The sequence below is a fragment of the Scomber scombrus genome, chromosome 18 (assembly GCF_963691925.1).
Source record: "Scomber scombrus chromosome 18, fScoSco1.1, whole genome shotgun sequence".
Classification (NCBI taxonomy): Eukaryota; Metazoa; Chordata; class Actinopteri; order Scombriformes; family Scombridae; genus Scomber; species Scomber scombrus.
Genome location: NC_084987.1, coordinates 1,805,525 through 1,819,095, shown reverse-complemented (window position 1 = coordinate 1,819,095; position 13,571 = coordinate 1,805,525). Strand labels below are relative to the sequence as shown.

At 40.0% G+C, this 13,571-nt stretch overlaps 1 protein-coding gene across 1 annotated transcript; it reads right to left on the bottom strand.

The window, feature by feature from the left end:
* Positions 1-2,388: 2,388 nt before the first annotated feature.
* Positions 2,389-8,555, bottom strand: LOC133999044 (natterin-3-like). The gene is made up of 7 exons (XM_062438157.1): positions 8,501-8,555; positions 7,671-7,691; positions 7,274-7,436; positions 6,045-6,313; positions 5,561-5,706; positions 5,220-5,469; positions 2,389-3,703 (listed from the first exon to the last, which is right to left on the bottom strand). The coding sequence occupies exons 1-7, from the start codon at positions 8,553-8,555 to the stop codon at positions 2,655-2,657; spliced, it is 1,953 nt and encodes a 650-aa protein (XP_062294141.1). The 3' UTR covers positions 2,389-2,654.
* Positions 8,556-13,571: the final 5,016 nt, after the last annotated feature.

Genomic DNA, 13,571 nt, shown 5'->3' with positions numbered 1-13,571 from the left:
CCATGATCATCATCAGAGAACTGAAGAGATGCTGGATTGACCTAGCCGCTCTTTCTGAAACCCGACTGGCAGACAAAGGACAACTGAAGGAAGAGAAGGGTGGCTACACTTTCTTCTGGAAAGGAAAAACTGCTGATAAGCCCAATAAGTACAGACAATTTACTTTTTATGTGATTCAATTTCCACAAATATAGGGGGCTGAAATAAGCCTGCATATAGTTCTCTGTTTAATTTAAAGAGGAATTTCCTCGAGAATACTCCATTAAATATTAATTCATCATTTATTCATTATTGGAAACTTTATTATTCCATTCATTCATATTTATATATCGTCGGTTGACCTGCTGATCACTGACTAAAAAACTTAAATTAATGAATCAGCTGGAAGAATATCATTATAACACAGACTCTATTTTACATGATGTAAATAATGTATTTAATGCATTTAATCAAAATCCAGGAAACTTTGGAAATTAGTAGGAATTTGGTAGATGGTGGAAAAGTAAATAATAAGTATAGTAGTACAGTGGGGAAATGATATATTGAAGCCTTCTCAAATCAACTGCTGTAATTTGTTGCATAAGATAATTTTCTGCAAAGACAATGTAGTTGGTCTCAGTCATTCTGCCTGTCAGTGAATGTAATCCTCCTCCATGCATGTGTGCTGCTCTTCACTTTACTACAGCTTCATGACGCCATCTAGTGGACTGATTGCAGAAGTACAGCAGCTTTCCCTGCCTGTTTGGCTGCATTCACACTGATATATTACAGAAAATAACATCCAATCACAGCAGCAGCAGCTAATATTTAGAAAAAAGAGAAATGATATGTTGGATTTTGTGAAAGCGTGTTTATTTTAATTATTGAAGATGATTATAAATCATAAAAGAAAGAAATGATTAATCATCTATCTATCTATCTATCTATCTATCTATCTATCTATCTATCTATCTATCTATCTATCTATCTATCTATCTATCTATCTATCTATCTATCTATCTATCTATCTATCTATCTATCTATCTATCTATCTATCTATCTATTGCATCAACACAATCAGTAAAGACTAAAAGATAAACAAATAAAAACTTCAAGATGAGATATAATATAATTATTGATATAATTATTGGCAATGAAATCTCATTTTTAAAAATACCTCTAAAGCTTGAATGTCATTTGAGGTTTTATATGGTGCAAAGTATTGAAGGCAGTCTTCCCAAGTTCAGTATTTTCTTGTTGGACATCAGGAGTAAAGCAGTCCTGGATCTGGTCTGACGGTAGTGTTACATTTAGGAAGAGAAATGATATACGGAGGCAGTTTTTGCAGTAGACCCTTACAAAGAAACACTAATAATATAAGATATTTCTCTTGTTACTAGTGAGGATTAGCCCATACTTTTACATATAGCAGACAGTGATGAGGACAGTATTTATCCATTGTAATGAAACAAAGGGCTGTGATTTACTGCATCAAGTGTTTTTAAACAGTGAGCAGCATGAGAGAACAGGAGATCTCCACAGTCAAATGAAATGATCGATTGCACAATGCTTTCGAGGTTCTTAGATGTCTAAATAACGTTAAGGGCAGATTGTGTAATTTATACATAGTTCATATTGGAGAACAGCCATGTGTATACAATATTGTATCGTCCGCATAAACATGTATGTCTGTATTCCAATAAAAAGATGATTAATGTAGATTGTTAATAATAACCGACCAAGCACAAAACCTTACACAACTCCATTCCTTGTTAAAAGAGAGGTTGATGTGACAGTTCAGCTGTATTCTATCAGACAAATATGCATACAACCACTACATTTGTTAGTAAAATGCAGTGGTCAGCAGTATTTAGAGTCTTCTAAAGGTTAACAAACAGTGCAGCACAGTGCTGTTAATGTGCAGATAATGTATTATATAATTTAATATAAGGGTGGAGGCTGAGATTGTGCTTTGTTGTTGGGATGTTTGACACTAAAATGATAGGGCTGCTTTAATTTTCTGTTTCTGGTAAGTGCATGTAACAACACACATCTTAGTTAGACATACTTTATTCATTGCTCTGACTCCAACCACTACTGAAACCTTTGCTGGAGACCAGCCACTTAAACAGAGTATACTAGCCAGTATTTATCATTTTTGCAGTCTGGGGCATTTTCATGGGTCATTCATTTGTTAAACTTGTTCAAGCTCCACTTATCTCTAAGATGTTTCATACCATTGCCATGTTCTTGGCCCTGACTGGATGATCCTACAGGTTTATTGAACATTGAATTATTTTAACACAGATGTTGCAGTTAGTTTGTATATATGTTTTTTAATTAATCACAATTGTTTCTTAGATAATACTTCAGAAAACGTTCTTCAAAAAACTTCAGGAGACCAGGATGTCTGATGCTGGAAAGTTTATTGAAGCTTGATTGAGAAGAACAGAGTTACATTACAAGAGAAAACACTGCAGTATAACAGCGTTGGTGGTTCAGGGATCCAAAACAGCCTGCTTCAGACTGAACTGAGAGGCTGCATAAAGGGCCACTATAAGATTAATACGTTTTTTTGAACTGTGAATCATTCAAAGCTAGTGGAGTAAAAAAATCAAAAATATAGAGCTGGAAATTAGCATAAGTACCTTTTTAAGTATTCTTCCATTTTTCTTTCACTTGCAAGGCTTAGCATTGGGTATAGGAACACAGCGATCCGCAACACCCTTGAAATCTACAACATTGACACCCTTGTACATCCCAGTGATGGTTGTCGATCTGGTTTTCCCATTACGGTAGGTGCGGGTGAGGCGTGCTGTGTAAGGGATATTTGCTGAGTACCTATGTCCTACAACACGGACACTGCAGGAGTGGTTTGGTGGTACAGTTACTTCTACATCAACAGCGAGGTTTTTCGACACCTTTAGGGTGGTCCCACTGGAGAATGCGTTGGTTACCTCAATGCTAACCTCAATACCTATTTCGGCAAAAGATGGGATTCCAGCAGTGATGCTAGCTCTGACACCAGCTGAGATGGCAGTGCTAGTGTCCCACCTTTTCTCTTCTTCATACGTGTTTGAGATCGTAGATGTTTTTGTGACATCTCTGCACTGATTATTGACAATGGTAAACTCGCCCATGGCCTCTGGAGGATGCTGAAATCTTTTAGCCTGATCAGTCTTGTACCTGACATCAGAAATGTGCTCTCTGAAAATATCTTTGTTAAAGGTCAGGGCCTCATAATATTCGTACCTATCTTCACGACCTCTCCAGGGAAGGTAGAAATATTTACCATCAGCATACCCAAGACCATACTTGTTTTTTGCAACATAAAGCCTACGGGAGGAGCAGATCTGGATTGAATTTGGAGGCACTGAACCATGTGAGCCAGTTTTCCACTCCAAAGCCTCCAATGCGTCTTTGCTCACCAGGACATCAAAATTAGAGCATACACGCTCTTTTTTATGAATGCCATAGTTACACGTATTACTTCCTGCAGTGTGGAAACCTGAATAACAATCGCATTTGCAGATGTAGTCAAGGCGTTTTACGTAGCTGTTGTAAAACGACACAGATCCATCAGGAAGAGAACTGCAAGAATGCCTATACACCCATTTCAGGTTGGAGCTTGCACCAGGTATGTTGGAGGATCTCTTCTGTCTCAACGTTCTTTTCGACGTGATGTTAAGGGTGCTGTCCTCTGATACTGGTTTCGGTATGGAGACTGTATAAAAGCAAGGGAAAAGAAGCAGACACAGTGGGCCAGTTGCGTGAACATGTTTGGGGTTTTTTTCTTAAATTTGTCGTACTTTTTTTGTGCGCCATGTCAGATTCTCCAAACACTTGTATCACCAGGAAACAGTCGTAAATGACCTTTGTAAACATGGTGAATCCCACCTCTTCTAAATGAACGCTTGTTCCAGAGAATATTAAATTAACATGAATGATGCCCTCAAAATACCAGGTCAGGCTGCAGAGAAACTCCATTCATGTAAATGTCACTAAAGACTAAGACTGAGGTCCTGCTCTCAGAAATAGATCAACAGAAACACAGAAGATTATTTTGTAGTGTAAATGGTGGAATTAAAAGTCCAGAGAAAGACAAAGGAGGAAAAATGACCCGTGCTATGAACGCTGTCTCAGCTGTTGCACCGTCACAGAGATAAAAACAAAAATGATTTAACATGAATTAGATGCCAAAAACATCTCGCTAGTGGAGTCATCAGCCAGCTAAAACTTTGATCACCAATATTTCAATCAAATGAATAAAAGTAATTAATAAAGTTTACATTGTGGAAAAGTAACTGTGGACAAGTCGCTTTGTAGTTTCAGCTAATATTTATACTGTAAGCTTGCATTATATCATAGTCTCAATTGTCAATTTAAATGACTGATATATCTGCCTGACTTGTTGAATAGCCTAAACTTTAATACTAAATAGCCTAATGATTTTACAAACAGAGTAATGTCATCATGATTATGGATTCAGAAGTGCAATTTAATGAACGGGACATAATCCATTACTCAGGGAGCCAAAGGGAGTTTGGCTCTCCTCAATAAGAGAGGAGGAGGGGTCTAAAATACTGACAATATAATATACGCTCAGCCTGTGAATGGACATTATTCATTTCTCTGTTATGTGGTAGTCAGCATACAGTGATGTTATAAAGAATATCCAAGTCAGTTGACTCTAAAAACCAGAGCCAGTGGCGTCTTCTGCTGCAAATGTTAACAACTGCTGATGTTACACCTGTTGTGGGTCTGCTGTCAGCACAGACCTGCTAACAGGATGATTACGCAGGACAAGCTGGGTGCTGTAGAGCTGACGTGCCACACTCAGTTGCAGTATCAAATCGGAATATTTACTAGTTTTGTTCATTTTGTGCATCCTACATGGGCATCAAACATGAGTGTGTAAAATGAAAATGAATGCCTTAAATTCAAAATGGCTGACTCTCTCTCTTTTTTAAGTATTATATCAAGAATGAAGAGAGCCATGATCCCACTGAATTTCATTAACATCAAAGGAACTTTATCCCAACATGAACCTTCACTTAAGGGCAGTGGCCACGCTTGAGCCCAGTCACTAAAGACCATAGCAATTTAGCCCCTCAAATATTCAATGGCAGCAAAGAATAATAATAATCTTTATGCGAGTAATATGTACCTTGCACTTTCAGTGCTTGGGTGCTAAAAATCTGTCAAGTCTGTTCACAAACGTGGACATAACTATTACTTACACTTGAGTTCAGTTGTTTGAGGCAGGCTGGAACACTTGACACTGACGTCACTGTCAGTCCCAGTGGACGTGGCGGTGACGAAGCCTGGCTGGTCGCTGGTGATTTGACTGTTGATCCAGGACTGATACTGGGACACTCTGGCATAGACTGCTGGGAAATTACGCAGTGAACAACCTTCTCCAAAGCTCATCACTCCAGCCTGGACCCAGACACTTCCTGTCTTTCTCACCATCGGACCACCTGTATCAAGCTTTGAGAAGAGAAACATTCAGAAGAGGGTCAGAAGAAATAATCTTTGCAGGCTGGGAAATCTGAGGGAAACAAAGCTGGTAAATGATCACCTGACAGGAGTCCTTCCCTCCAGCGGTAAACCCAGCACAGATCATGTTGCCTGTGATTGAGCTCTGTCCATAGTCACAGTCACACTGTCTGTTCCCAACAACAGGCATCTCCACCTCCATGAGGTTTTGTTGGGAAGGACGGGTTGCTAAAAAGACAAAATCAGTTTAATGAACAACACATACGGTGAAATACACTTTGAAAAGGATTCATGGAACTAGATTTCAGCAGAAATAAGCAGTTAAAACTAACATCATCAGACATTCAGTCTATTCAGAACTCCCAGAATAGTTACAACATTTATTTTACTTCAACTTTCAAAGCACATGCAGATTATGATACAAATATCAATACAAACTGTAAGTTACAGGAAGGTTTTGTTGCTCACTGAGATGCATTTATGAATCTGAGAAAATGCTACTCTTGCCACCACTGTAGTCACGCTATCTCTGAAAACTAATGGGACCAAGTTGCTGTATAACTTACTTTTGGATCCGATGTCACCCCAGCCGGTGATCCAGGTGTTCACTCCATCGTAGAAGGTGCTGTCTGAGGCTGCCAGGCACACTGGCATAATGAAGTCATTGAAAGTAACCGGTGAGGAGAGCTTCAGGAGGGAGATGTCGTTGTCAAAAGTGTTTCTGTTGTAGTCGGGATGATTGATGATCTGGGAGACTGTCAGAGACACGTTATTGGGGTTGGACCCCTGTAGACTCTGGAGTCCGAGGACAACAACCAGATGTTGTGTGCTTGTGCTGAAAATCAGAAGAGAAACAAAACAGTGCAAAGACATGAGAAGCAGGGCTGCAGTGGAGACCACTTCAGTCAAGCAGACACAAAACCTTTTATGACCATGTTGCAACAAGGTGATATAAATCCGTCAGTTAGAAATTTATATACTCAAATTACATGAACTGGTTCCTCAAATGAATAATTTATACATGTGGCCCATGTTCTTTGCACCAGTTGCCATCAAACAAGCTGAAAGACATCTACATTATTATAATTTTCCTTTTTCAGAAATCATGTTCTATCAGCAATCATTTGGTTCAGATATCAATATGTCTACAGAATAACTGACTATACAACTTGTTAGTTGTGGGGTACAGATAAACTAATTTCAAGATACTGTACAGTAAGTTAAGGGTCACATTATGTAAAATACCTGATTTAATAGAAAAATGTTTATTTTCAGTTAAGGTAAGATTTGGACTCTGCATTTCAAAGTGTTTTCTTTTCCCAAGAATTGTGAATTTACCAGTCATGTCTTTGTACTCAGAACCTTGAACCACTCAGATACCTTTCTGGTTAATGCTAATACTACTCAGGACAGAAATGAAATGAAGCCTAAAATGCAGCTCAACCTATTGGTAGAGTGCCCCTTTCACTACTTAGAGAAGTTGTTCCTTTTTGAGTGGTGACCCTCAACATAAGGCATTGTCTCCTTGCAATCCTTAATTCAACCAAAGATTTTTCTTCTAAACCTACTTATATTGTTTTATTTCAATTAATGTTAGAGGCCAAAAGGAGTAAAACTCTCCATTATTTCACAATACAAAGCTAGAAAAACATAATCTAAATTGAAGCAGCAGAATAATATTTACTTATTTTCTGTCCTGTTAATCATCTCAAGATCCCTCAGATTCCCTCTGCAACCCCTAAGAGAGGTCTTGACCATGCCATGTTGTTTTTTCATATAGCTCTACTCTATTTACCTGTCGAAGCAATTAGCAGCCGTCAGCACCCATTCTTTGTTAATGAGGGATCCTCCGCAGAAGTGGTCACCAGATCTTTGCAGACTGACCTGCCAGGGCCAGCTGCCTGCAGAGGCCTCCCGTCCCCCACCATTCCTAGTGTTGAGAGGAGGCCGACCGCACACTACAGAGAGACAGAAGATAAAAACACAGAGTGAACAATACTTGCCCCTCCCTGAATCACCAAAACCTGAAAGCTGCAGACATGTCAGCTGATACCAAGATTGCTGAGCTGCTCATAGAGCTCCATCAGCTCATCAAACAGACCCAGGTAAGTGATGACAAATACCAACAACATTTTTAAAATGTCACAGCTGAAAGGGGGAAGAGAATTAAACAAGTAGAAACTCTGACTTACCATTTAGTTGTGAATGAGATTCTGAAAAACAGAAAACAAAGGACCATTGAAACAACAGTTCAACATTTACATTCCTGAGTCACCAAATGAGATGATACAACAGTGATTGAGTCTATGGCCCTATCTATCTATCTATCTATCTATCTATCTATCTATCTATCTATCTATCTATCTATCTATCTATCTATCTATCTATCTATCTATCTATCTATCTATCTATCTATCTATCTATCTATCTATCTATCTATCTATCTATCTATCTATCTATCTATCTATCTGTCTGTCTGTCTGTCTGTCTATCTATCTATCTATCTATCTATCTATCTATCTATCTATCTATCTATCTATCTATCTATCTATCTATCTATCTATCTATCTATCTATCTATTTAGACTAACTCGCAGCACACATGGAGGGCAGAGTGCCGCCCGTTGCTCCTCACAACAGAGGAGAGGAGACAAAGTAGTGTGAACATAAATGACAGTAAAACGCAGAAGAGACTTTCACACTGAGCTGAAATGACAGGAGTGCACAAACATGAAGTGAATAAACAGTTTCTGCTGCATTTTTCTGTCATTTATGGGTACTCTACATCCTCTCCTCTCTGCTGCTCTCTGTGTTTCAGCCAGGGCTCCTTTTGTGTGTGTGTGTGTGTGTGTGTGTGTGTGTGTGTGTGTGTGCGTGCGTGCGTGCGTGCGTGCGTGCGTGTGTGCGTGTGTGCGTGTGTGTGTGTTACAGCTAAGTTTACTTAATAAAAGATTTTACTTCCTCCCCAGTGTTCAGTATAGATTTCATTGGTTCAGGTGTGTGCAGGTGAAGAGGACCCTTACCTGCTGCCAGTAGAGTCAGCAGAGCTGCCACACAGATCACTTTGTAGAGAACCATCACTGTGCAGTATGTTCATCTCATCAGATCTGCTGCGGCATAAATACCCTTCCTCTGCCTTCCCCCCTCAAATGCAAACACACCTCTGTTTACCTGCATCACAACCCGTCCAACACCCATCACAGATCACCTGTTCCACCGTCCCTCATAGTAAACAGTGTCACTTCAAGCCTGTGGTTGGATGAAAAAAATCTTACTGTCATATTAACTCAAGTACAATTGTGAGGTACCGTAAAAACTGGTGTATACGTCTCAGTCTATTTTTTTGGGGGGGGGGGGGGGTCATGCTGGAAAAAACACTTTTCTATTAAAGACTGATTTATTTGAAAGCACCAGTAGCTATTCATTTATAAACACAGACGTTTATAGTCTATATATTATACTTTTATTTGAAACACAATAAAACACAAATATTACACCTGAACCAGTGAGTCAGGTTAATGGTTAAAGGTCCGGTAATGATTTGCTTAACTGAACTGGACCAGTATATTAACTCTGACTGGGTTCAGTTAGGCTGAGTTTCAATTAAACCTTTTAAAACAACACAGTAACTTCACATATTTAATACAGTGTGCAGCTGTGTGCTCACTGAGTCCCAAACACTCTTCATCAGAGCTGTCGCTGTGCTGTAAGGCTCACCAAGCTCACTGTCCTCAGACTCTGTGTCAGTCAGAGTCAAACAAAGTGAATCTTTTATTCTTCAGATCTGTGCTCATACTCTGCGTCTCTGCCACTGTTGGGGCTGCCCAGCAGCCAGCAGCCAGTCAGCCCAGCACAGGTGCTGGCAATGAGGACGACGAGCAGCCCATCTGCTCCACATCATATACGCTGCCTGAGTATAAGAGGAGGCTGAGAGGAGGCGCCCGCCGCTTGAACGTTGACTATTGTGGTCAGTTTAGCCGGCTGTGTCCTAGCAGCATTTTCAGCGCTCGTGAAAGACTGTGTAGTGTATTCTTTGCTAACCCTGTTCTCTTTTGTGTTTGTTCCAGGCTCCCTCCGCAAACCCAGTGTCTCCTCGCTCCATCCACGCCTTCCAAGCCCCTCACCTTCACCCCCACCAAACCACCACGTGGACCCTCCACCCTCTCACCTCTCCCAGGATAACCCCTCTCTCCCTCCTCGGCCCAGCTCCACTCCGACGTAACGCCCCTTTAATAAATCTGTTAAACTTGCACCACGATTCTGTGTCTTTGTCTCTGGGGTACCTGGCACATTTGGCTACTGTGACTTTAGAGCATAACAGCCACAGCTCAATAAAAGATTTTACATATCGCGCTTTAACATTTGCTGTTGTCCCAAAGTAGTGTCTGAAATACTTCTGATCAACACACTGAATCAGAACCCTCCAGTGAACCGCCTGGTTTTATTTTTTAATTTTCCGCCAACATACAGCAGTAACGGCTCATCAATAGCCTATCTATTTTGTTAGCTGTAGACACAGCTGTTTATAGGACATTATAGTTCATAGTGTGGACGCTCACATCGTTATGTTTATAGTTATAGTTATTGTTCTTGGTGTGGACGGCCTTTAACTTACCTATGATCATATCCAGATCAAACCTCTCTCTGTATTTTACTGCTGTATAGGACACACCGGTGTATAAGTCGCACCCCACTTATAAATGAAAACATATATAATATATAAAAAGGTGCGTTTTATACACCGATTTTTACTGTATTTCTACTTTACTTCAGTATTCCCATTTTATGGTACTTTATACTCCCACTGCACTACATTTCAGAGGGATTTTTTAGATTTTTAATTTGTCTCTCATATAAAATCAGTGTCTAGTTGTGTCTCTTTGTCAAATGATGCAACATTTCATATTTTTGATATTTCAAGTAGATTTTTACTCATGATACTTCTAGATGTAATTTTACATTCATGTATTTATACATTTACCAATAGAAAGGATCTACATACTTCTTCCATCAAACTGTTAAATCAGTGCTTATGTTTGTTTAAGTTTCAGTTAATGTCAACATGTTTTTTCAGTTTGTCAGAATAAACAGCGAGGAATTGAAGGAGCTCAGGCGTCCCTGCAACCTTATTTGCAACCTCTTAACTTCACTACTTTGTTGTAATTTTATGTTAAGCTGCACCTTTATGCATGGAAGGTGCTATACAGATAAAGCTGTTCATTCTTTTCATTACTATCCCGTTAAGTAGAGTTTGTTCAGGCTCTACTAACCTGAAAAAAATGGCAAAATGACATAACCTACAAGGCCTAAAAAGATTGGTTCATTCCAGGTCGAAGTCGGATGTCCAGACACCAGAGGACTTTTCAGCGCTACTGAGACCATCTACGGTCCAAGTCACCAAGTCCATCAACTCCCCGATAGAAGGAGCATTTCCAGGAACTCAACCGTGACAGCACAACTGAACCAGGTTTTACCAGCCACATCCCCCAGAGTCCCATCAGAGGAGACATGGGGGGACTTCCCATCATTAGACAGGTTCAAGATGCCATCAAGAGCCTTAATAACAAGGCTGAGGTTCCAGATGGGATCCCAGCTGAGATCTTAAAAAAAGGTGGACTAGATCGCCTGTGCCACATCGATACCCGACTCCTTAAGGTCTGAGAAAAAGAACTTCCCTCAAAGCTTGGGGCTAATCTAATCAGGACCATATTCAGGGGCATCTCACTCCTGTCAACAACAGGCAAAGATTTGTTTCCTTGCAAACTGACTGCTACCACTGTCTGGGGAAGGACTCTGAGAATCTGTGTGGCTTCGGCCCTTCCAGAGGTACAGCAGACATTGATATTCACAGCAGATCAACTCCAGGAAAACTGCTGTGAAAAAGGCAGCTGTGTAGATAGACTGACAGCTTCTGTGGAGCGTACTATCATGATATGGCTGCCACGATAACTACATCAGAATACTGAGGCTTCTACATGACAGCAAGCCAACCACAGAGCTCAGCCTTTCACCCTGTCTGCCATCTTCATTTCTGCTAAACTTCACTGATGAAGACTTGCAACAGGAATCCCAAGATACAACTTTTTGTTGAAAAACCTACATAAACAAACATTATTCAAAGGAGGAGGAAGGTCTTTAAGAAATGAATCAAACAAAATTGTCATTGTGGTCTTTACATACACAGCTGTCATCACAGATGAATGTATTACACATCATTCATTAACACTTATACAAAAATACAGTTTAGGCCCTCAAATTGTCCTTTTGAAGGCAGAAAAACCAAACAACCTTCAGTTTGGCTGCAGTTCCTGTAACAGTCACTAGATGCTGCTCCATATTCCTCTGTGTCTCGGTGGTGATTTGACAAATACAGTCTCATTTAAAAGATGTTCAGGGTTGTTTTAGTTGTTGCTTGATTCGTAGTGCACAGATTCAGATTATCACCTCGGCAACAGCTAATTTCACCATCTATCAATACAAAGTATGATCGGATCAGAGTTGGAGAGTAGACCTGTGCCTATTTTCAGATTTGACAAATAATTCTGAACATCTTTTTGCTATTTAAAGATAGGATAATACTCCCAGAACAGGCGTGCTCGTGAGCCTGTGCTCACTTCTTCTTGTTCTCCTTGCAGGCGACCACGTAGCGCTGGGCCACGTTGAGTGGCGGAGAGTAACCGTCGGCGTACGATGTGTCCTCAAACAGCACAGAGTAGTCGTCCTGAGGCTGAAAACACACACATGCTGAGGCTAGAGGCTGAAGGAGGTTGTTACTGTTGAGCTCAAACATCCTGAGAAGAGTCTGCTCTACTTCCTCAAGTTGTACAGAGTTTATTTTACTCAAGAATAGCTTCAGTCTGTAATCTGTTATTATTCCTCCTGTTCATACTGACTATTAAAAGATCTCCTTCAAATGTGCTTCCAGTGTTCAGTGATGGAGGACTGTATCACAGTGTGTCACACAGTCATTATAAAGTAGATGATCAGCTTCTATTGAGCTTCATCAGTGTGAGTTAGTCATATCAAGTGATATCTGACACATTTACAGTCTTTTTAGCATCAGATTCCCTCTTAGTGTTTCCCTGTTGAGCTGTGGTGGAAGTATAGCCGTCTGCTCAGAGTGTGTCTCCTGATCACACAAGCACACACTTATCAGCACAGATTAAGTTCTTCAGGCAACCAAACTTGTTTCGTCTGATTTTCTACATATTTAGGCTCAAATCAACAATGAACTGATCTACTAAGAATTGTGTGTGTATCAAAGCCTGATATTTTTTATTCCTCTATTAAAAACCATCAGTGAGGCACAGCGCTGCACTGGGTGACATCTTCCTTCATTACAATGACAATGGCAAAGTGCCGAAAAGCTTTGATGTGCTTTGTTGTGTTGCTTTGACTTCAGACCTCTACATATATCACACTTTTGAGTATTTAGGCTGCCCTGAATGTTTTTTTAAAATCTATTTTAAAAAATGCTGGTTAAAGTCACTTTCTCTGAACAGTGACTTCAATCAGCTGCTGACTGAATCTGAGTGAGTTTGTAACAATTGTGATTAAGAGTGAAACTTCTGAGGATATTTCAGTTACTGAGTGCAGTGAAATTCATAATTCCTTACTGATACTCATTTATTTTTTATGTGCATTCCTTTTGGAAAATAGTTAATATGGACCAAAGTAAATAAATACTATGTTCACAGTTGTCATAAAGTGCAGTCAAATTTAATTCTAAGCATGTGAACCATCCAATAAAATAAAACTTGGCCCTGACTCTGGGCTGAGCCACAGATCTTATAAGCTCCTAGATCCGGCTGACTTTAGGGGTTTTTTCAAAACAATGTGGAGACTGATTTTGTTTCCTGTCCCTGTCAAATTATGTTCACTGCGTGACCTCTCCTCCTGAAAAACACACAAGGATTATTTGGTTAATGACCGAAGTCACCATCACATGCAATCAATGAGGAACTTAATACAAACCCCACCCATACATTAATGTGTAATAACTGTCACCACTTACCTGGGTCTGTTTGATGAGCTGATGGAGCTCTGTGAGCAGCTCAGCAATCTTGGTATCAGATGACATGTCTGCAGCTTTCA